This window comes from Brienomyrus brachyistius, chromosome 1, assembly GCF_023856365.1.
Source record: "Brienomyrus brachyistius isolate T26 chromosome 1, BBRACH_0.4, whole genome shotgun sequence".
NCBI classification, from domain to species: domain Eukaryota; kingdom Metazoa; phylum Chordata; class Actinopteri; order Osteoglossiformes; family Mormyridae; genus Brienomyrus; species Brienomyrus brachyistius.
In genome coordinates this window covers 26,732,442-26,754,799 of record NC_064533.1, presented here as the reverse complement: position 1 = coordinate 26,754,799, position 22,358 = coordinate 26,732,442, and the positions used below count along the sequence as shown (strand labels likewise).

General features: G+C 47.1%; 1 protein-coding gene across 18 annotated transcripts in view; it reads left to right on the top strand.

Annotated features, from left to right (window-relative positions):
* Nucleotides 1-22,285, top strand: part of scrib (scribble planar cell polarity protein) — a 77,444-nt gene extending 55,159 nt beyond the window's left edge. For 3 of the 18 annotated variants that reach the window (XM_049005683.1, XM_049005695.1, XM_049005829.1), the window contains 19 exons: nt 1,150-1,269; nt 2,128-2,184; nt 2,677-2,733; nt 2,981-3,061; nt 6,997-7,413; nt 8,471-8,548; nt 9,945-10,073; nt 10,662-10,772; nt 11,212-11,253; nt 11,481-11,646; nt 12,767-12,965; nt 13,350-13,421; nt 13,539-13,721; nt 14,440-14,559; nt 16,019-16,158; nt 16,256-16,293; nt 17,179-17,253; nt 18,405-18,453; nt 20,032-22,285. In XM_049005683.1, coding sequence (XP_048861640.1) covers nt 1,150-1,269; nt 2,128-2,184; nt 2,677-2,733; nt 2,981-3,061; nt 6,997-7,413; nt 8,471-8,548; nt 9,945-10,073; nt 10,662-10,772; nt 11,212-11,253; nt 11,481-11,646; nt 12,767-12,965; nt 13,350-13,421; nt 13,539-13,721; nt 14,440-14,559; nt 16,019-16,158; nt 16,256-16,293; nt 17,179-17,253; nt 18,405-18,453; nt 20,032-20,174 — 2,277 coding nt within the window. In that variant the 3' untranslated portion in view covers nt 20,175-22,285. Of the gene's footprint in view, nt 1-1,149; nt 1,270-2,127; nt 2,185-2,676; nt 2,734-2,980; nt 3,062-6,996; nt 7,414-8,470; nt 8,549-9,944; nt 10,074-10,661; nt 10,773-11,211; nt 11,254-11,480; nt 11,647-12,766; nt 12,966-13,349; nt 13,422-13,538; nt 13,722-14,439; nt 14,560-16,018; nt 16,159-16,255; nt 16,294-17,162; nt 17,254-18,404; nt 18,454-18,590; nt 18,625-20,031 lie in introns of those variants that run through there. The other 15 variants (XM_049005760.1, XM_049005772.1, XR_007390927.1 and 12 more) reach the window with 15 other exon arrangements.
* The last annotated feature ends 73 nt before the right edge of the window (nt 22,286-22,358 follow it).

Sequence of the window (22,358 nt, the reverse complement as noted above, 5' to 3'; positions counted from 1 at the left end):
TGGTGCTGTCTTCTTCTCTTCATATGTCACCTCCTCTGCCCCTTTCTCTCCTCTTTTCCCTTCTCCTGTTTTCTCCTCCTCTGTCATCCTTGTTCTCCTCCTGCATCTCCTCATATGTGACCTCATTTTCTTGTCTTAGTCATCTCCTCCCCTTCTCCATACTTCAGTTCCTCCATTTTCTTCTCATCCTCCTGTCATCTTTTTTCCTCCTGTATCTTTCCTCCTATGTCGCCTTCTTGTTCTCCTTGTTGTCGTTCTTTTGTCCATTTCTTCCTCTCTTTTTCCCTTCACCACTTCCATTTTCTCTCCCACGACCTCCGTCATCCTATCCTCCTCATGATACCTTCTTTTTGGTTTTCTTTCTTGTCTCCTCCTGATCCTTATGCTGTGTTCCATTTGAACTCGTAACTCATAAATTCCTTGTCAGAAATTTCCACTGGAAGGCCCCCTCAGGCTGGAATTCTGACTCGTGAACTTGAAGGAAATGACACAATCCCAAACTCTGAATCCAAGATGGCTGCACCCCTTTTCAGCAAAAGTGAAAGTTTCATACTGTTTATTTAGCACTTGCGTCTTAATTTGACCAGAACTGTGTGCACAACTATCTGTGGACGTGTTCCTACAGAGTTTTATACGCAAAACACAACGTAATGTGTCAACTAATATTGCTAAGAATGGCTAACAATTAACCGGGCTAGAACTGGATTTCATGTTAGTGGGGTTATTTGTCGGATTTAACATAGTCTGGGCTAAATGTAAGTGAACGACGGTATAAGGCCATTTAAACTGGGATAAATTAAGTCCGACAAGTTATCTGGCTAAGCTTTTTGAAACGGGTCCCTGGTATTATGGCTGGTAAATGGCTTTTCTTCTCGCTGTACTGGAACGCATTTAACTTGTGTGTGACGCCATTCCAAGTTCTCTCCTCTGATGTAAATGGAACACAGCATTATTCACCTCCTCCTTTCTTCCCCTTCCTCTCCTCCTTTGCGTCCCCCTGCTCCCATTTCTCCTTTGTCATTTTGTCTCCACCTCTGGCGGTTTGTGCTTTATTGCTAAAGCTCACTTTTATTTGTCTACCCAGAGCAGTGGATTCTTTTACCTCCTTGGCGTCTACGTGCCTTAATGTCTACACTCCTGCTCTCTTAGGCATCCCCTGGTATCATTGCCAACCCCTTTGCTGCGGGCATCGTTCGCAAGAACAGCATGGAGAGCATCTCTTCTATCGACAGGGACCTGAGCCCGGAGGAGATGGACATCCTGCAGAAGGTGAGCCATCTTCCCCCAACAGAACAGCAGACGCAGTCGTTTGCTGAAATAAACACATAATAGTCTTTAGATAACAGCCGAAACATTTGTCTGGATGCCGGCGTTTTGTTACTATATGGACACGTACTTAGGCCCACAATTTGGTTAGCAGATTAGTAGGGCATCTAAAATATGAATGAGAGTTATATTATGACCCCAAAAGTTAGTGATCTGTATAAATTTGTCATAGCTTTTTTTTAATAAACATGCCAGACTATAAACTGTTAAAAGTACCATCACACCACACACATCTTTTTTACCTTGCTTATTATCTCCTCTTTTAAAATATGTTGTGGCTGCTGAGCTGTCCCTTTCTTCACCACTGTACTTCTCACTTTCATGATTTACCAAAACAGGAGTATGTCACATGCTCCACTAACCAAATTTAATAAACATAAGGATACATCGAATTAATGCATATTACTAATTTATGGGGTACACATTAATTACTAATCTGTTTGCCAAATTGTGAGCGTAAGTAAATGTCCGTAAAGTATTGAAAAGCTGGCGCCTGGACAAATGTTTCGCCCCTTATCTAAAGTCCTGGTGATTATTGTGCATGCAGCATATAATCGGCAGTACATTGTGATGTGATATCATGCAGGCCTAATGTATAATAACTTTGAACTTCTTCCTCGTGGGGATTAATGAATTATAATAGATAATAGGAATAATAAATTATCAAGTAATTTCATGGATTCTTTTTATCAGTAAAATCTGCATGTGATAGATGTTCAGACTAAAACCCGTATTCGGAGACCACTGCTGTCTCATCACGACACATGTCTGTTTGGGTAAATGTCGTTTGTCTATGTGCAGGAGGTGGAGATGGTGCGAGAATCGTCCCAGTGGGAGAAGGAGGAGCTGGAGAAGCTGGTGAGTGGGAATGGTGGCTAAAGGTTTCTGTGTTTGGCTCAGCATACGGCAGCTCTGAGTGTGCAGGTATTTCATTGTGTCGTAGTGATGATCTGCTAACCCTTAGCATCGCTTGCATCGGATGGTCACGTTAGAGCGGGAGTGTTAGTGTCTACCCACCCCCACCCCCCCCGGTCCTGCTGTGACCCACTGTCCTCTTCTGCTGCCTTTTTGTGGGAATATTCAGTGGGACTACCTGTCTTCTAACATGTGTGGATTCTCTTCTCTACCTCTCTCTCTTTCTCTCTCAATCTCTGGTGTGTCTGGGAATCCATCATTTCTCTACTTAATTCCCATGGTTCCCTTCACCTTTTTAATTTTTTCACCCACATCATTTTCCCCTTTGGTCTGTTGATCCTCCTCTGACATCATCCCCCTATCTCCTGCATGTATTGTTGCGTGATTGGGTACCCCCTCCCCTCCCCCATTTTATGGTGCCCCCCTCTGGTGAAGGAGCGCATGCGCATGGAGCGTGAGGAGGCCAATCGCGTGCTGGAAAAGGAGACTGAGGTGAGGGCTCCCTTGTCCATTCTCCACTTCTGCTCGTGGGCTTGCTGGACAGTCAGTAATCACAGGAACGGCCTTGGCTTGTTAAGGCATGAATACTCAAGTACAGAATCATCAGCTTGGATGGCAGAACAACTTCAAGCATGGTTTTTCATGCTGCTGTCTCAAAAAGTTGCTCACAAAAATCATCATACCTTAAGCCCTGATTATTGTCCCTATTCCGTGTCCTGCTACTTCCATTCTTCTCCAGGACCTGGACGCTGGGCCCCTCAAACTGGACTACAGGACATTGGCTGCCCTGCCCAGCTCTGCCGTGCAGAAACTCGGCCAGGTGAGCACCCCGCGCTGGTACCGGCGTTGACCTGTGTTGTGTCCTATTAATTCCTCACAGGGCTTTTCTGGGTTCCCAGCCTTACGGTACGGACACTGAAGGACCTCTCCTCTATTGAATGCTTCAGCTTTGTTCATTTATCTGTTAAGACATAGGTGCCCATTAGTATTGTGCTGGGGATGTGTTCAGAGTCCCGATGGATGGATGGATGATTTGTTCGTTGGTTCATTTATTGGTTTGTTGGTTCATTGATAGGTTTGTTTTTTGGTTGGTTCATTCGGTGGTTCATGTGTTACTTCATTCAGTCATTGGTTCATTGGTTTGTGATTCATTCGTTCATTGGTTGGTTCGTTGCTTGGTTGATCGTTGCTTCTTTGGGTGTGTGGATCACTTGATTCGTCTGTTAGTAGATGGTTGGTTATGTCTTTGGGTGTGTGGATGACTGGTTGGTTTGTTCTTTGGTTGGTTCGTTTGTTGGTTCTTTGATAGATGGTTGGTTCTTTGGATGTGTAGATGACTGGTTCGTTTGTTGGTTGGCAGATGGTTGGTTTGGGTGTGTGGATGACTAGTTTGTTCTTTTGTTCATTGGTTCGTTTTTTAGCTTGTTAGTTCATTGGTTGGTACATTCGTTGGTTTGTTTGGTTCATTGATTGGTAGATGTTGGTTTGTTCTTTTGTTGATTTGTTGGTTCATTTATTTGTTGGTTTGTTCATTTGATAGTTGGTTCGTTCATTCTTTGGGTGTGTGGATGACTAGTTGGATAGTTCTTTAGGTATGTGTATGACTTATTGGATAAATGGTTCATTAGTTGGTTGGTTTTTTGATATGTGGATGACTGGTTGAATAGATGGTTCGTTGGTTGTATAGTTCTTTGGTTATTTTGTTGATTAGTTTGTTCTTTGGTTCATTCGTTTGTTGATTCATTTGTTCGTTCATTCATTGGTTTGTTCTTTTCATGGTTGGTTCATTTGTTCATTTTTGGATGTGTGGATGACTGGTTGGATTGATGGTTCGTTGGTTGGATTTTTGGGTGTGTGGATGACTGGTTGGATCAGTGGTTAGTGGGATTGTTCTTAGGGTGTGAGGATGACAGATTGGTTAGATGGTTGGATGTGTTTGCGGCTTGTTGGTTGGGTTTATGGATAGATGGGTGGGTGGGTGATTTGAGGAATGGTTGATTTGATGCATTATAATATGCTTAGGCTTATAAACTCGACTCGTGCTTTTGTTCGCTTTAGATTTATCATATTTTCTTATTGGCAGCAGATAACTTGGCAGGAGTTTTGCTGTCTGGATGTCCTTGTTTCTACACAAGGTGCAGAAGCTGATTTTTCTATGCAGTAACAACATAAGTAAATTACCAAAGTTTAAGGATAAATTCTTTGGGTAGAAAAGATAATTTCCTGAAACTTGAGAGCTGGACATAAAGCATTTCTGGTGTATTTTTTGATCTGATACTAAAAACCCCAAACATGAACTGCTAATCTTTGTATTTTGTCTGTGTTCTGCGGGCACACCCATACCCTCCCTCATCTGAGAATAGCATTCCTTCTGAAATATTTTTTTTCTCTGAGGAATCTTTTCTTGGACCCCTGACCTTTGATCCCAAGCAGGTGCTTCTGATAAGTGGAATGCAAGCCAGTGTTTCCATCCTGGGTTCCCAAGCAGTGCCTCTCAATGATGGGATAACCAGAGGTTGTGGGTTACGTTTCCCGGGTTCCTTACATTCCACTCGATGCAATGAAACTTACTACTACCCGCCTGTGCATGAGGAGAGGGGCAGCAGCCCATTGTGACATTACGCATGCATACGCGCTGGGTTTGTTCAGAGTGCCTCCTCTATTGAAGTGTACCTGAGATTCTAAAGCCAGACTGAGTTGAATGTCCAGGCAATAAGAGAGTCAGCCCTGTTCAGTGCATCTCACCTGCAAGAAAAGCATCTTTAAATACAGAATCAGAATCAACTTTATTTGTCATGGACAGCGCAAGTACACGGAATTTTGCTTTGGTGCCATTGGTCACATTTAAAGTACAATGAAGTACATGATATTGTGTATTAACATAGAACAAAAACCAACCTGCAACAGAGTATACACAAGTAAGCAAAACAAGATGTCCAGTGCAGGAAATCTACTAAAAATGTATATGGTACAAAAAAATATTTAGGAGTATTATTTATATATATATATATATGGAGGATTAGTTGTCCCACCAGTGGCACCATCACAAAACGACGCTAGCTAAAAAAGGATGCAACTCATGCATCATTTGAGCGTATCTCTTGTGATTCTGTTGTCATCCCATGAGCGCTCTTTGTCCTCCGTCCAGCCCTGCATTTAGGTGCAGTTCAGGATACTGCAGGACATGATCTGTTGGGGAGGGGGAGGGGGTGCTCTCCATGCCCCAGAGGGCCCTACGAGTGAGGTATTCAAGGATCCGGCGCCCCGTACGTGGTGGACAGCTGCCAAGCTCGGCTGGCACTTGGGGGGCGGCGGTTTATTTTTAATCCCTTTCAGGCAGTGGTTTGATGGGCTGGGGGTGGAGCTCTGCATGTAAGACTTAGAGGCTTAATGTTCAGTGTCCTGAATGCTAGCCAGAAGGACATCCCCCTGCGCTCGGTCCCACTACCGCCCCACTGTGAGTGCCATGCTTCTTTCTCTCTTTCCTTGCTGTCTTTTCCTGTTCTTCTCAATCCATTCACTCTTTCTTACTGCTCTTCGAAGTTGGGAGGTTCAGCCTTTCTTGTGTGTATATTTGAATGTTCTGGGCCACATGGATGTCGTCATTGGTTAGTAGCTTAGGTTTTTGCCATTTTTGTCTTCACGCCACAGCCCTGTTGCTCTTTGCTTTGAGTCTGGGTCCCTGTTTTTTTTTAAAGCATATTCCCATCTACTGTAGGTCAGCACAGAGTGATGTCAGGGCTCGTACAGGATGCTTTAATCGCCCATGAGATCTTTTTCTGGACATCTTTAATCTACCACGGCTATGCAGCTGTTGCTGATGGTATTCTTAGGTTACATACAGCAATGTAGACTAAACTCAATCCCCTGGTAATCGCCGTAGGATTTTGGTAGTGCTTGATTGGTTAAGGGTTTCTGTCCGTTAATACTGATAACTGGCGTTTGTGGTGTGGCAGATGATAATCGTGCATTGTTCATGAGCAGAGTGCATTTGCTCCCTGTATTGTACTGCCAGTGCCTTACATGGTATGTGCGTGGTAATGCCCCCTACCCCCACCGAATGCCTGGAGTAGATGCAGTGGTGCAGTGATTGTGTGTGGGGGAAGGTGGGGGGGATGGGGGCATATTGGCCCTTTGCTGCCCTCCCATAGTGCTTTTGGTGCTGGCCCTTATGGCCTTATATGAACAGGTCAACACAGGATATTAATGTAACCCCATTCTTGTGGTACTGAATGCCTACCCCCCTCCCCCCCCCCAGATTCAAAGGCTGTTTGAAGTCAGTACTGCTTTTTAAGCCAGTCACTGCCCCAGCCACTGCTATTTTAGAATGTGAATATAATGAGCTGCGCCATGTAGCTTGAAGGCCCAGGTTTTTGTATGGTTTATGTTAAATGGCACGTTGGTCGTGTGCTTTCTGAAGGCGTGGTATGATGTCGCTCGATCTTGGAAATAACATAACGGCCTTAGTGTTTTGATGGGCAGGGCACCATTATATAACATTGGTGGGCACCTGGTGTTCAACCTCTCCAGACTTGGAATGTAGGCAGGCGAGTTCTAGCTGGCTTTCAGTCCAGGGCCATTGGACTTGTGGAGTATGGGGGGATTCATTGGACCTGGCTTAGACATTGTCTCCTGGTTTTATGCTTTAGTCTTTAGTGCCTCTTCTCTTTATCCCTCCATCCATGAGTCCTCTGTGTGCTCCTGTTTCTGTCTTCCTCACCCTCCCCATCCCTGTCTCTCCTTGCTCCCCCTCAGTTCTCTCATTCCGTCACTCTGACCGTCCCCATGGAGGCGCCCCTACAGGCCCATCTCGTCGTTTCTCTGGAGTCTGTAGGCTCCAACCCTGCAGAGCCCCCCCAGGTCAGCCCCACCCTGTCCCCGGCCTCCAGCCTGGAAGCCCATATCTTGCGGTGTCCCCCTGCCAAGGGCTCCCCCCTTTGCCACAACCTCAACAGTTCCCCGTCGTCGCACATATCTGGGCAGGAAGCCACGCCCCCTGCTGACCAACCCGAGGAATCGCTCGTGGACTGTAAGCCGATCCTCTTCAGTGAGAACCCTTTCCTGGTTGCCAACCGTAAGAGTAGGGGCTGTCCCCCGGAACAGCAACCCCTGTCTGGGCCACCTGTGGGCTACGGCCGGCAGGGCCAACTGCAGACCTCGTTGTACAGCAAGGCAAGGGGCCGCGTGACCCATCGGCATGGTTATATTTGCCCTAACCCGACCGGCACCTTCCCCTGGACCCCTGGCTTCAGCCACCTCTACGGAGCTTGGATGATGGCTTCACCGCACCCGTAGTGTTAATGGTTATTGCAGCTGCTCCCATGGTGATAGCAGGGGTTCAGAGCGTGCCTCTGTATTCCTCCTATCAGGATGCTGTTTATTACTGCCTTATTGTTTGTGTATGTGTTAGTGCGTGTGTGCACGGGAGCCCTTTGATTTGTTAGCATCCCACTGTCCTATGCAAGACCTAAGGAATTCACCCCCCCCCCCCCCCCCATGTATCTGACCTCACAGCATGCCTCTGTCTTATATAGTCAGCAACAATGTGATCCAGTCTAAGAGTCATAATTTAGCTCAGAAAAACCTCCACCTGAACCTGTGTTTATACCCAAAGCAGGGTCAGACAATCCCTGGAGCAGTTGAGGGTTAATGGCCTTGATCTAGGGCCCAGCAGTGAGATATGTCAATCACAACGAGTGTCCATAACCCACTGAGCCACATAACATTATAGTTGTTTATTATTATTATTATTATTAGTATTAGTAGTAGTAGTAGTAGTATGAAGATTTTCTCTATTCATCTTAAACATGCTTCAGCAGTATTAAGACAGTATTTAGGCAAATTGCCCCATGTCTGAAATGCTGGGCTCATGTTTTGCTCACTGTACTGATACATGCATTACTGAGTCTGCCACCGGCCATGCAGACTCCCTGCTCTTCCCCTCCACGCCGGCCAGCTGCACCGGTCCCGCTGCTCGCCGTGCTGCTGCTCTGCATCACCGTCACGTAACACCTCTCACCTCAGGTTATACATGCAGCCTGATGCAGCGCAGCTGTGCCCACTAACTACACTCAGACAGTAACAATTTGCTGTTCAGCAATAACCTGCCACATGTAGGTGTGTTCTGGGAGGGGGGGGGTCATGATGATCGTCCCGCTGTTTAAAGAGCGTCCTGAGGGCACGTTTGTAAGTTGTGGGTCTGATCCCTGTGCATGTTTCTTTGTGACAGTACCAGTCTCCGTCAGTTGACACCCCCCGGCCGAGGAGCCCCAACAGAGAGGCCCCGTACCCCCCCAGCCCCCTGCCGGTGAGTACATGCCAAGATGGCTCCCCCCATCCTTTCATTCATCAGTTCCCTCCTTACTCTCCTGCTCCCCCAGAATGAGGAGCTTATTTGACGAACAGTATATACCTTTCCACCATCTACCTTTTCATCCTCGTCCCCCATCCCCCAGTTTTCTTGCTCCTTCCGGGACCCCCTCGCCCTCAGGGGGGAGACTCTCTTCGTAAGTGGCCCGTGGGCCTGCTTGCCCCGGCCCAGTGGGACGGAGACCCCAGGGCAGGCTCTCTAACGACAGTTACAGGCTGCCTTGTACTATGTCGGCCGAATTCGTTAACGAGGATGATGGCGCTTTACTTAACTTGCTGATAAGCTTAATCGTAACTCTGCTCAGACCACAGTCACAGGCCCCTTGTGAAAGGTGATTGGCCCACTCTCTCATTCAGAATGTTTCATTGGCTAATGATATTGTTGCTTCCTCTGTTAGGGTTAGGGTTAGGGTTAGCCTTACGGCCTCCATTCTTAAAAACATCCCAGAATCACCACTGCAGATCAACAGCACATATAACCAGACACAAGAGCATCTTCTGCAAGCACTGGATGTTTATTCGTTATGTTAATGCGTACATTTTAATACTCGAGCACTGCTCAGGTTTGCTTGCTCATCCCCTTGCTTGGATGGGGTTTCCAGTGGAGTTGAGCCGAATCACACATGGTTTTCCCAGCCTGTCACTTGGTGCTTTCCCTCCATTCTCCCTGTATCGCTCTATCGCTTTCAGGCCTGTTAAACTCTCCTCTTTTTTCCATCTTCCTCAGGCAAGCATTAACTATTCCTCCCATGTTACACCCAAGGACAGCGTCCCTGTACGTGCCCTTTAATGTCTGCTAATATGCTGCTCTTCCGGCTGTAGCAGTACAATGTTAAATGTAGTATGTTTAGAATAGAACAGCTCCTCTTAAGGCTCAAGTGTGATTTTCGTGTAAAGAATATTCTCAGTATCCATGTTAAGTTCAGTAAGACATGTTGGTGATCTTTTAGTAAGGCCCATCATCTCAAAGACTGTTTATCTTCCCACAACTCTAAGGGTTCATTGAGGAGTAGAAACCATGAATGGTTTGGGAGAATTCTCCTTTTACTGTAAATATCAGAATATATGGTTACAACATTTTGTCTTTGTTGTACACACAGACTGAGTATGCTGTAGTGATGGCAGTATCAAATGTACCTAAATATCTGAGACCATAATGTAAATGGAAACTTTCATATTTGTCTCTTGATGCTCATTACCTATCGGTTTTACTTTATGACTGTTCTTAGTGATAAGTTTTTGGGTGGAATACCTCACTGAAGAGGTGTGACCTCATTTAAAAGTAAAACCAAGGAAAATAAACCATACCCCTCCTCTATGTTTCTGTCTCGAAGACAAAGCCTGGAACGATCCAGCCCCTCTCTCGCATGCGGCACAGCGGCTCGCCCATTAGCCTGGATGGCCAGGGCAGTCCCAGTGCGGCCCCCCACCGCGCCTTCCTCCCCGCCTCCTCCCACACCTCTGTAAGTGGCAGTGTTACTAACACACTCTGCCATTTTCGCACTTCATATCACAACCACAGTCCCATTCGGCCTGCAATGCTCTCAACTTCAATCGGTTTCAAACCAGCCTCCACTTGCCCAGAATCCTCCTGTGGATTAAATCCCATGCTCACATTCCCTTATTCCTTTCTGACTGTTACACTGTGGCTTAAAGGGTGAGACCACAAGGGTATTGGCCCTACCTGAAGGGTGATTGGCTCCCAGAATACCTGCTCCCCTGTCACTAATTCAGATCATATCATTGGCTAATGATATGGTTGGCACCCCTGTATGAACTATGGTCCCTCTTATGCCCTCCACCTTAAAAAATTTTAGAATCCGCCCTGCTGTTGTCTTTAGGTGGTCTTTGTATCCCCTCACATTGCATGACATGTTTTTAATTGACACCAGGTAACCTGTGTTCTTCACTGAGACCCTCCCTACAGGGTCTGTCCCTCGCTCTCCCACCCATATTCTGGCTCCTCCCCCTGGGCCTAACCCTGCTTCTCTGTCCTCCTAACTATTTCCTGTCTCCCTTCCTGTCTTTCTGCCTCCCCCCCGCCTCCACAGCCTCGCACCCCCTCTCCCTTCACCCCCGACGAGTTCCCCATCAGTGCCAAGCAGGCCTACAAAGCCTTTGCTGCCGTGCCGCATTCTATGGCAGTGCTGGAGCTGCAGCAGGTAGGGGGCGCCGTGACGGTTCGCAGCGGCGCACCTGCTGGTTCATCTCCCTGACCCTTGGATGTGTACAAGGGTGGGGCCACAGGGCCACTGAAAGCTGATAGGCCGCTAATGATAAGGTTACTCCCTCTATGAAATATGGCCACTCCTAGGATCGTCCCAGACCTAAGCTCTCTGATGCCTGGTTTCTCTCTCTATCTGAAACCCTCTGTCACCTGACTATCTTATCTTCCTATACATTTGGACAGCTTGTAGTGAATTGAAAATCTGTCTTGCTCTGGAGACTGCAGAATGGCAGTTAGTAGGTTATACACAGGCTAAACAGAAAATAATAATATGGTAATGACAATATTTTAGTAGATTCCTGATGAATAGGAATGCCTATTTTTCCCCCTCAGTAACAAACGGATGGTAAGTGTTGCTGTTTTTCTTTTACCAGGATTCCTTCAGCCAAAGGAGCCCTGACACACCCAAGCCAGAGGTGAGTCCAGTGTCTGAGTGACCGACGTACGAAAGAAGCGCTAATGTAACTGCTGTCAGCTGCCATCTTTCCCAGTTAGGAGCTCCTACTTTATTTTGTATTGAACTAAATTGATGATAGGATAAGGACATGGCTTGTTCCAATAGCAGCCAATGAAAATTTGCCACTCAAGCAGTTTGCTTTTAAAACGGTGCTCTCGGTGTCGGATCTGCCGGCGCCCCCTACAGACGCCCACATGCAGCGGCAGCCTGGAAGTCCCAGAGCAGCGTTCCTTTAGAGACAGACAGAAGTACTTCGAGATGGACATGAAGCAGCAGACCCCCGACAGCAAGCCCCGCCCCCGAGTGTGTCTGGTGGGGGAGGATGACCTGAAGAAGATGAAGGAGGAGGAAGGTGAGCGGCGGTGGCTGGCTGCTGCTTCTCGCCACGTTTCTGCGGGATACCCCTCTATGTGGCTTTCCATCCAATAAGCGTGTTAGGTTGGATTTGGCCTGTTAATAAATTCTTACGGTGACGTCTTTTTTAATTTTAATAGTCCTTACCAGTCAGACCTGCCAAGCCTCACGCATTTCGCAAGAAAGACTCCGTTCACGTATTTGGAATGATATTCTCACAAGCCCTTTTTGTCACACATCCCTGTTTCACCATAAGCAATTAAATTAAGTTCTACTGTTTTAGTGCATTTCTCTATCACGGCAACATGGTAGAGGCATCTACTCGTTAAGCTTTTAAACATTTCTCCTGCCTAATTCTTCATGACCAGTCACGGCTGTTTGCTGTTGAATATAAGACCATGCTTGGTTGATTAATAGATAACCTTCTTTTCAATTTTTGTAGAAGTGCAGTGGTAATTATTTTGTTCAAAGGGCTAAATCTTGCCTCAACAGTCCCATGGAAACCAAATTCTGAACGTCAGTTTTTCTATCAAAAACAAGTTTGCAAAAAACAGTAATATACAATTACTACATGCAACTGTTAAATGTTTTACCAACATATAATTAAAAGAATAAAACTGTGTATGCTTACAAATTAAGTATTTTTTGTCTTCAGTCATTTAATCGGCTGAAAAAAATGCCCTGGAATCAGACAGTTCAAAAGAAAAATGTTCAGAATTAGGAAGCATTTGGAAATTTCAGAATCTCCGGCACGGTAACTCCTCAAAAAGCCAATTCTCCAGCAAAGTTTAGCCAAACTGCAAACTGACACAACACCCCTGCAGGTCTGTTCAGCGTTTTTAAACCAAAATAACATTACAGGCCATATTCAGTTTTTATCTTGGTACCGTCATCCCTGATAAAGTATTTTACATGCTGATTATGTAGTGTATATTTATTAATAAGGTAATTAAATGATTGGGATAAAACTGGCCTTAGTGTTGGGCCTCCAGGAGCATGACTGGGGTCCACTGTCCCAAGACAGGCATGTTCAGTTAGGGAATCTCCTTTTAAAGATACAGCCGTACGTGTTTGAAATGCGCTGTCGAACCTCACTGTCTGTCATCACACGCCAAAAGCCCGGAAGGTCGACCAGCGCCCCCCAGAGTTCCTAATGGATGATGATGAGGAGGAAGAGGAAGAGGACCTTGCTAAGCAGATGGCTGACCTGAAGGCGCAGGGCAAAGTGGTGCTGGATGGAGTGGAGTATAAGGTCGAGAGTGTGCGTGCTCCCTCTGGCTCCTCCCCCCGACACTGTGCCACGCCCCCAACTTCAGGGTAATGTTCGACTCCTGTCTCAGCGTTAAGCTCTGTATGAATGTTTTCCAGGATTTAAGAGTTTTATATGTAATATGATAGGGTACCAAGTAATGCTAGGCAGACATGCTTCGCTGATTCGCTCAGTGCGCAAACATCTTCACACCTCAAATACTGTAATTATGAGATGAAACGGAGTGTGATGAAAAATGGTATGTAGTGTGCATGTCAGAATGCATTGCCATTGCAGGACACAGGTTAAGTATATATGGACGGTACGTGTAAAGGATGCATGTGAACATTCAGCACTGTGAAGATATGCATGAGTGTGGTTATGGCGATTGACGGCCGGGGCGGCGGCTGTGTGGGTTTGAGCGCCCCTTATTTGTAATCATCTTCTGACAGGAGGCCAGACTCTCAGAGGAACTCCCTGGAGGACACCTTCAGGCTGGAGCACAGGCCCAGCTCCATCACCGGGTGTGTTCCATGGGGTCTCCTCCCCGTTATGCCATCCAGGAGCGCGAGTCCCAGCTTGCAGTGAAGGTGCCTCAGCTTGCTAGCTGACGCCATTCTCCTTGCCTCTCCTTCCCCCAGCCTGGTTCCGGCATACCCCGAGGGATCCAGCGCCCCCATCCGCACGGCCAAGGCGGAGCGGCGGCAGCAGGAGAGGCTGCGCATGCAGAGCCCCGAGCTGCCTCCGGGGGGCGATCGTGAGCTGTCCCCGGCCGAGAAGCGGGCGTTAGAGGCCGAGAAGAGGGCCATGTGGAGAGCAGCACGGTAGGCGAGGCCCCGGGGGGGGGAGGGGGGTGGTAGGATGTGTATCTGGAGATGGCGTTGTCTCTCCCCCACCTCTTCTCTTTGTCTCTCCTGTTGGTGCTAAAGGAACTCCCAGAATTCTTTTATACAGCTTTTATATACTCCTTTTTATAAGTTATGTAGTAGTTAGTGGGGGGGGGAATAACATCAGTCGAAAAGATGTCACCTGCTTTCTCTAAGCCAGTGTTTAACCCGGTCCATGAGGGATCCATAGACAGTCCAGATTTTAGCTCCCTCCCAGCACGACCTGGACCAACCAATGAATAGCTGGTACAGGTGTGCTGGGAGCTGTGAGGGAGCAAGAATCTGGACTGTATGAGGGTCCCCAAAGGCCGGCCACTTCAGCAGCCACCTTGCTCATCTGCAGATGAACAGTACTGGTCAGACCCGCTCAGGTTTTTAGGAGCTGAGCTCTCAGCAGTTCTTTTACAGTCCAGGATTCTCCAGGAGTTTCTTCCCAGATTCGGAAAGCAGCTCAGACTCCGCTCCTGCAGACGCTGGGTCTTCTGTCTCCCCCTGGTGGCCAGCTGCGACCTCCCTCTTGCTGAACCTCCTCGTTTCGGTGTTTCTGTTGCTCCCTCTCTCTCTGTCTGTATGTAACCTCCTGTCCTCTCTATTCTGAACTCTTCCCCCCGCCCCCCCCGTGGTCCCCCCTTCCCTTGCTCCTTGCGGGGGTCAGGCCCTATGGGTTAGAGGAGGACGTTAGGCAGTATGAACAGGACCTGGCCAAACGGCTCTACCAATCCCGAGTGAGGGCGTCTCAGGCCTGCACCCCACCCCCTCAGCCTGCCGGTGCCAGGTTAGGCCCGCCCCCCCCCCCCCGTCCCGCCTGCCACGCCGCATTCTGGGGGTGTGCTTGGGCACGGAAGGGGGCTGTGAATGGCTTTGCAGAGCTTCACCTCTACACTGTGAATGCTGGCCTGTGTTCTTCTGCATGCCTCTGCTACCCTTCTGCAGTAGGATCTGCTCCTTCACCTCCTTTCCATCTGATCCCCTCTTTATCACTCCTCCTCCCTTTTTCCCCCCTTCCTTAACGCCCCATCCTGCTCTCCCCGTGTGTGTCACTGGTTTTTTTTCCAAAGAGCATGCGGCTTTTTGCAGCTCTGTGGATGGCTAACACGCCCCCTGGTGGGAGAGAAGGTTAAATCACCAGGCGCTCAGATGCCAGTGTGGACCTCACGCCTCCGTGACCTTTATAGGAAGCCCTGTGGTCTCTACAGGAAGTTCCTCCACGGTGTGTCTGTGTCATCATTCCGAAGTCCACGGCAAGCATCAAGGCCCCGGAAACCAGGGCGCAGACATGCAGAATGGTTTTTGTAGGAATGAGAAGCTTCCGGAATATAACATAAGCCAGTCATCAGTTGTATTGTTCCTTTTCAAGTTTTCACTCCTGTAATTTGCTATGCCTCTATATTCTCTAAGCTCATAGCAGCATGTTGTGCATTTCTCCTGATTAAAAATGTGATCGGAAGGTTGCTGGTTCAGATGCCATAGTGGGCAGAGTGATTTTACCATTGGGCCCCTGAGCAAAGCCCTTAACTCCGATTTGCACCAGGGTCTGGCTGACCCTGTTTTCTCAAAAAATGTGTGTTATTTTCGATAAAAGAATTTGTTAAATATGTATGTTCTCTTAAATAAAAAAGAGAAACTCCGTGTTCAGGTTTGGAACATCCTGGATTGATCTGAAAGTTAGATACATCCTCTTCGGGGAGAAAAGCAATAAAACTAATGGTCTAATTTCAGCTGGTATATGCAACATAGTCAGTGTCTGGGGGCATTGTGTGGCTCAGCAGGTTAGGATGTGATACTAGCATTCAGAAGGTTACCGGTTCAAATCCCAGGATTGACAGTGATTTCACTTTTGGACTCAACTCCCAATAGCTCCAGGAACTGTGCTCCTGCTTTTTCAAAGAAAATGTATATTGCTTTGGATATAAGCATATGCTAATGCAATGTAAATGATTGGGAATGTGAAATAGTCATAGGTCTCATTGGTGGGGGAGATGTGATTGAGATGTTAATGGCAGCTGTTAATGCCTGGTAGCTCTGAAAAGCTTAGGTAGTGGCTTTTGAATGTGAACCTGCGGAGCTGCATGTTGTGATGTAGCAGAGCGGCTGGAGAGTCTCGCTGTGAGGAGCAGACCGATGTAGCTCAGCCCCGTCTCTGCCCTGGTTCCCCAGCCTTTGTCTGTCGCTTTGTGGTTCCCTACTGTCCTTGCTGCCCCTTTTGCTCTTTGACAGTCTCCCCTCTCCCACAGCATGAAGTCCCTGGAGCAGGATGCCCTGAAGGCCCAGATGGTCATAGCCAAATCGCGTGAGGCCAAGAAGCGCGGAACACTGGAGCGGCTGACGGAGTCGCCGTCCCCCGCCCCTACGCCATCGCCCACTCCACTGGAAGGTCAGTGCGTCGCCCCCCACCAGGCGACTTCGCGGCGTGTTAAAGGTGGCCCTGCCCCCCGGCTGAGCTGTCTCTCTGTGTGGTTCCCTCCCGACAGATCCAGCCTCCCGCTGTGTGACATCACCAGGCAGGCTGGTAAGGACGGCAACACGGCGGTCCTGCAGTGAGCCAGTGTGACCTTTAGGGGGTGCTGCGTAGCTGCGCATAGGCCCATGTGCTCATTCTCATGATATTCAATTGAATTGAAAGTGCTTGGCTATGTGCAGGGCCAGAAGTATAATGGAATTCTTGCATGGGTTTTGCAATCAAGGGTTGCAATCTGCGACAGAAAGAAAGATGCATTCAGAGTTTTACTATAAAAATAAACTTAGATAAAAGATAAACAAGGTGTTTGAGTGATGGATAAATAAGCAGCCTTGAGTGTCAGAAATGGGTGGCTGGGTGGGGGAATGATGCAAGACTCCAGTATGACAGCCATCGCTGTGGGAGTGCGGGTACTTCAATTTATTCAAACTTGTACTACAAGTTCCTTTTAGTCTCTGAATTACTTCAGGTCCTTCTAGTAGTACAGGGCTGCCTAATATGGGATGGTCTGCTAATACAGCTGGTTTAATTTGTCGTGAAATTTCTCTGTTAAATGTGACTCGTATTTGGGCCTATAGGCTCAGAATTAGCCGGAACAGATTATTTATCCTAAATCGTCGTCCTCCTCAAATAAGATTCTCTTTATATTTCTCTTAAATGCTAAACATGATTTCATTGGTTCATTTTTGGGCTTGTAGGCTTGGGATGAACTGAAGCAGACTACTTCTGCTTAATTTTCCTTGTCTACGAAATGCCTTTGAACGACGTGTTTACTCTGTAGATAGTTAACAGTGGTCTCCAGTTTAGTATCTTGAATGCTGCCTCCTCCCCCAGCCTGGGGCTCCAGAAGGTGGCACTCCCTATGCAGGGCTTCCCCGATCTCCCCCCACTCCCACTCTCCTCTCCTCCTCTCACCGCAGTCTGCTGTCCTTTTAGTCCCTGTCGCAAAAGAAGTTTGACTACCGGCAGTTTGCAGCAATCCCCTCCTCAAAACCCGTATACGACATCCAGGTATCACCAGCTGCATGCTCAGATCCCAGACCCCCCCTGCCACCCCACTCCAGCCCCACTCACCCCCTCCCCCCCCCCACCCTCACGTGTCCCACTGGGAGAGTCCCGCCACGTGTCTGATGTGTGTTTGGTGGACTTCAGTAACATGGTCACATGGCTCGCAAAGAGCCCGCGCTGCAGACACCCAGAACGTTCTATGGTGCCACCATCAGCGATGGGCTGTGCCTGGTGTGATGAGGTCTCTCTCTCCATACGTGAACCGTAATACACCAGACTGAATCCGCGATTATTTATAAGACCGATTCTTCAAGTCTGAGTAACCAGACCAGGCTCAATGCCCGTTGTCGTCTTCTAGCCCAGTGCTGAGAGCGAGCAGCTCTCCTTGGGTCTGGACTGATCTGTTTGCGCTAGCTCTGTCTGTAACGGCGTCCTGTGTCCTCTGTTAACTCCCCCTGGGTATGGGGCTCGTCGTAGAGCCGGCCGCTCCTCTGTGTGTTTGTCTGCCTGCCATGGATGAATCCACTGTGTCTAACCAGCTGTGTGTTGAGTGACCTCCTGATATTCTTTAAAGTGCATCTTTGAGCATGTGGGGCACAGATGTCCTGCAGTGTCACTGAGATGTTCACATCTTTCTCCCCCCCCTCCCCCTTTCAGGTGTTGGAGCTGTCAGACAAACCTTTAGAAGTGCTAAGTTAGACATCAAATTCTTCGTTAGTTCAAATAATTAGAAAAATCTGAGAAAAATGGGATCCTTACACCCTATTGTTCAATGTTTTTGCTGTACATGAAATTAGATGGATGCATAGTACAGTAGAAGGTTCATATCATCATATTCATCTATATTCAGCTGATGAATTTGATTGGCAAAAGGTTAAACACAAGTATTTATATTGTTTATCTGATGCTGTTAAATGATAGATACATGATTGCATGTATAGCTGTGTAATTTTTTTCAGGATGTTCAGCAGGACATGTTGCTTCATCATGTCAGCATGGTTAGGGATGAATCTCTAAGAGATTCTCATGGGAGGCTGGTTTCCTTAGATGAACTGATGAGTTTGCGATGGACAGACAGTCCTGGTAGCGCTTTGAGTGTCTGACCCCAACCCCCCTGCCCTGCTGCTGGCTTATGCTCCCCTCTTGCCTTCTAGTCCCCGGACACTGCTGATGACGGCCACATGGACGGTTCCAGTAGCCCAGGTGAGGGAGATGCGTCGACACTCAGCACTTGGCTCAGAGAGCCTGGGACTGAATGGGCTTACAGAGCTGGAAGGCAACCAGTGCTCCGTGACCTTTAACCTGGTCCCTACTTTGACCTTTGATTATGCTCACTCCAGGTCACTTCCTGGGATAAACAGCTGCCACATTTTGGTAGGATACCCGTGTGTGTGATAAATAAATAACGGTGATTCTGCTTTATTGTGTGCTTGGTGTGAGATTCATTAACAGCCTGCTCAGTGGTTTAAACCTAATCTTACACCTGATCTTGGGTTTTACTAAGCTGGGGGTGTGTCAGTGCTCCGCGGTGCTTGTTCTCAGTGTTGTGCTCCAATCTGCTTAGGCAGACTGAGGTCTTTGCTAATACTCTCTGGATGTGAATCGCTGTGGGATGCGGTCTGTGTGGATGTGCTTCCTCTGGATGTTAATCGCCTTGGGATGTGGTCTGTGTGGATGTGCTCCCTCTGGATGTGAATCACTGAGGGATGAGGTCTGTGTGGATGTGCTCCCTCTGGATGTGAATCACTGAGGGATGAGGTCTGTGTGGATGTGCTCCCTCTGGATGTGAATCACTGAGGGATGAGGTCTGTGTGGATGTGCTCCCTCTGGATGTGAATCACTGAGGGATGAGGTCTGTGTGGATGTGCTCCCTCTGGATGTGAATCACTGAGGGATGAGGTCTGTGTGGATGTGCTCCCTCTGGATGTGAATCACTGAGGGATGAGGTCTGTGTGGATGTGCTCCCTCTGGATGTGAATCACTGAGGGATGAGGTCTGTGTGGATGTGCTCCCTCTGGATGTGAATCACTGAGGGATGAGGTCTGTGTGGATGTGCTCCCTCTGGATGTGAATCACAGAGGGATGAGGTCTGTGTGGATGTGCTCCCTCTGGATGTGAATTCTGCTGGTTTCATGTCATCCCTCAGAGGTGGACCATGTAGCCATCCGCCTTTTTCTGGTCTGTGGCATTGCTGGAGTCTGCTAGACACCACGCTTTAATCGCCTGCGTGGAAATTGCTTTGCGAGATCGGGTTAGCAGGGCCGGTATGTGGTACAGCAGGTTATAAAACTGTTCTGTACTGTACTGTAATCAGTAGGTCACCGGTTCAAGTGCCAGCTACATAGAGTAAGCATAAATTGTTACTATCGGTTGTCAGACGTAAAGCAGCACTGGCAGGATGGTGGTAGGCTGTCACCCTGAGGCTGAGGGTGTCCCACAGCCTGCCAGGCACAGCCCTAAAGTGCAACTAAAGTACCCTTGATATTTGGGGCAGTGCAAGACCAACATCCATGGATTTTTACCGTCCTCCTGTACTTGTGTTCTTAGATGTGGAACTAGAATGGAGAATGGGTACACAAGTGAAGTCAAGTACGCTTATTGAGATTCACCCAAGCATTCTGGGAAAATGTATGGGCATTAAGAACAGCTATCCAGCCTTCATTGATGATTCAGGACAATGTATTCCACTAAGATCCATTTAGAACATTGTCTTCCAGTTAGCACTGATGTAAATTCACTGATGTTCTCTTCATTTCCCATCTGTGGTCACTCCCTATGCAGCAGCAGCACCCCCTGCAGACCCGGCTGTAGAAGTGCCCCCTCTGCTGCCTGTGTCCTCAGCCCTGGAGGAGATGGCACTCTACAGCAACAAGCGCAAGCTGAGGCAGGGCCGCCGCAGCCTGGAGACCGCCGTCCCCACGTAGCTGACGCTCCCGAGGACCATCGCCAAGACACTCGCTCTCTCTCTCTCACGCACACACACACACGCACACACACACACGCACCAGCAACACGAGCCTCATCGCGAGCCAGCCAGAGCTCCGCCACAATTCCACCACAGAACCCATCTTCTGGAATCACATCAGCTTCCTCATCAATGTCCACTTGAGGACATGAGACATTTCCATGAGAGAGTGATGACACTACAAACGAGATACCTTAGAATCACACACGTGGGGGGTGGGATGTACAAGCGGCACCCCGCCAAATGGATAGAGCAGGATGGGTGGGGGGTCCGAAGCCTTTTCTTTTCTTTTTTCTCTTACACTTTTTCAGTTTGCAACTTAACTGGTGACTAATCCTGTTCGATTCCTGCCACTCTGGTTGCTGTAAAAAAAAAAATGAAGTAAAAATGAGATGAATTGTAGCAGTTTCACTAACTAATTTTTAATTTGGGAGGTGTTTTATTTGAATGGCTTGTAAAATTCAAGGGTATCACAGAGCTTTGGAAAGAGTGTAAATAGGGCTTAAAACTTCTGCTACGCAAGCAGCCACCCGAACACATATTTCAGCATTTGTTCTGCAATGTTTGTATATTGCCCTACCCCTACTTGTTGTGTAGGAAAAAAACTTTTTAAAACTGATTTTAGAGTAACTTATTTTATCAGTGTATCCCCAATACGTCTCCATACATCTCTGTATTAATCCGAGTGTGTAAAACGTGTTTGTTAAATAACTGTGTTCAAGAGAATTCATCTAAAGCAAAGATATGTGCATTTCTTTGTATTGTGTGTTTTATATTTATGTCTTCGGAAACAGAGGTCAGTCACCTAAATACACAAGACGAGTTAACAGAATTTTTGGTCTTGAAGATTAAAATTTCCTTCACCAAAAATGTTGCACACTATCTGGTGGTGTAAGAGGCACGATCAGTTACACTCAAATTGTTTCATTCAGCAATTAAGGCATAAAATATCAAGGAATTTTATATTACCAAAATTTAAGGCATGAAGATGTACTTTGTCATTACCTGAACCCTTTCCTGAAGGTAGTAGCATGTGGCATTTGTCAATCGAAATTTAGCAGCTGCAATACACACTGTTATATTGAACAAGACTACACTGAGTTGATACAGGACTGTGCACCCAAAGGGTACCAATGCCAAAAAGTTACAGATTTGTGATTTTCTGCTGCCTATGCAGGAAAGGTGAACATGTAGGTCTCATTACCTGTGGTACCATTCTCCCTACTCTTCAAAGGCATGTGGATGATCTATGTATGAGCTACAAACCGGTTAGCAGGTGGTAATAGTTTTTTTTTTTTTTTTTTTAAATCGGACACCACTGAAATCTGTGAATAATGTACATACGAAAACGAAAGAAGCAATGTCGAGGTCAAAGCTGAGCCGATCTATGCAGAGACCCCAGCTGTTCTGTTTGCTGGGTGCTGTGTGCATGTAAATTGGCTGCGTGAAGGTTTTTCATAAGATATATTTGTAAGTCCTCCCAATGTCTTTTGTATTCTCAATGCACTCTTTCTTCCTCTTTTGATCTACTGTTAACAATCTGAATTGTGTAATAGCTTCTGTTATTAAAATACTAATTATAGTTTTTTTTAATTGACTGAAATTCAGTTTGGATAATTTGTGAATGGATGATTTTTTTTCTCTCTCTCTTCCTGTTAGATAACGTCCTTTCTGGGATTTACCAAACAGTGGGTTTTAGACAGATGTAGAGCCATTTTTTTTTCTCCTTTTTGTGGGAACATATTTTTCCAAAAGGGTGGGAGGGAACGGAATGAAGTCATGGGGTTATAGCAACACGCCTGTAACTAGATAAGGTCATGGGGGTCATAGCTCAAAGACTGTAACTAGTGAATTTGTAAAACCAAAGAAATCTATTTTGTGGTTCAGGAACAATAAAGTTTACTTTGCGTTTAACTGATTTACAATTTTGTGTTTGCAGTTGAAGACACTATCGATAAAATCTTTGGACAAAGACTGTGGGACATTGACAGGTTATCTGGGTCACAAATTCATTGTGTTTCTAACATCACCCATCTGCAATAAAAGAATTTGCAACACTTAGCAACTGAACTGCTGTTTTCCAAAGTGCCTTGAGTCAGAGTCAAATTACTCATGAGACAGATGCTTGTTGATTCTTTTTCAG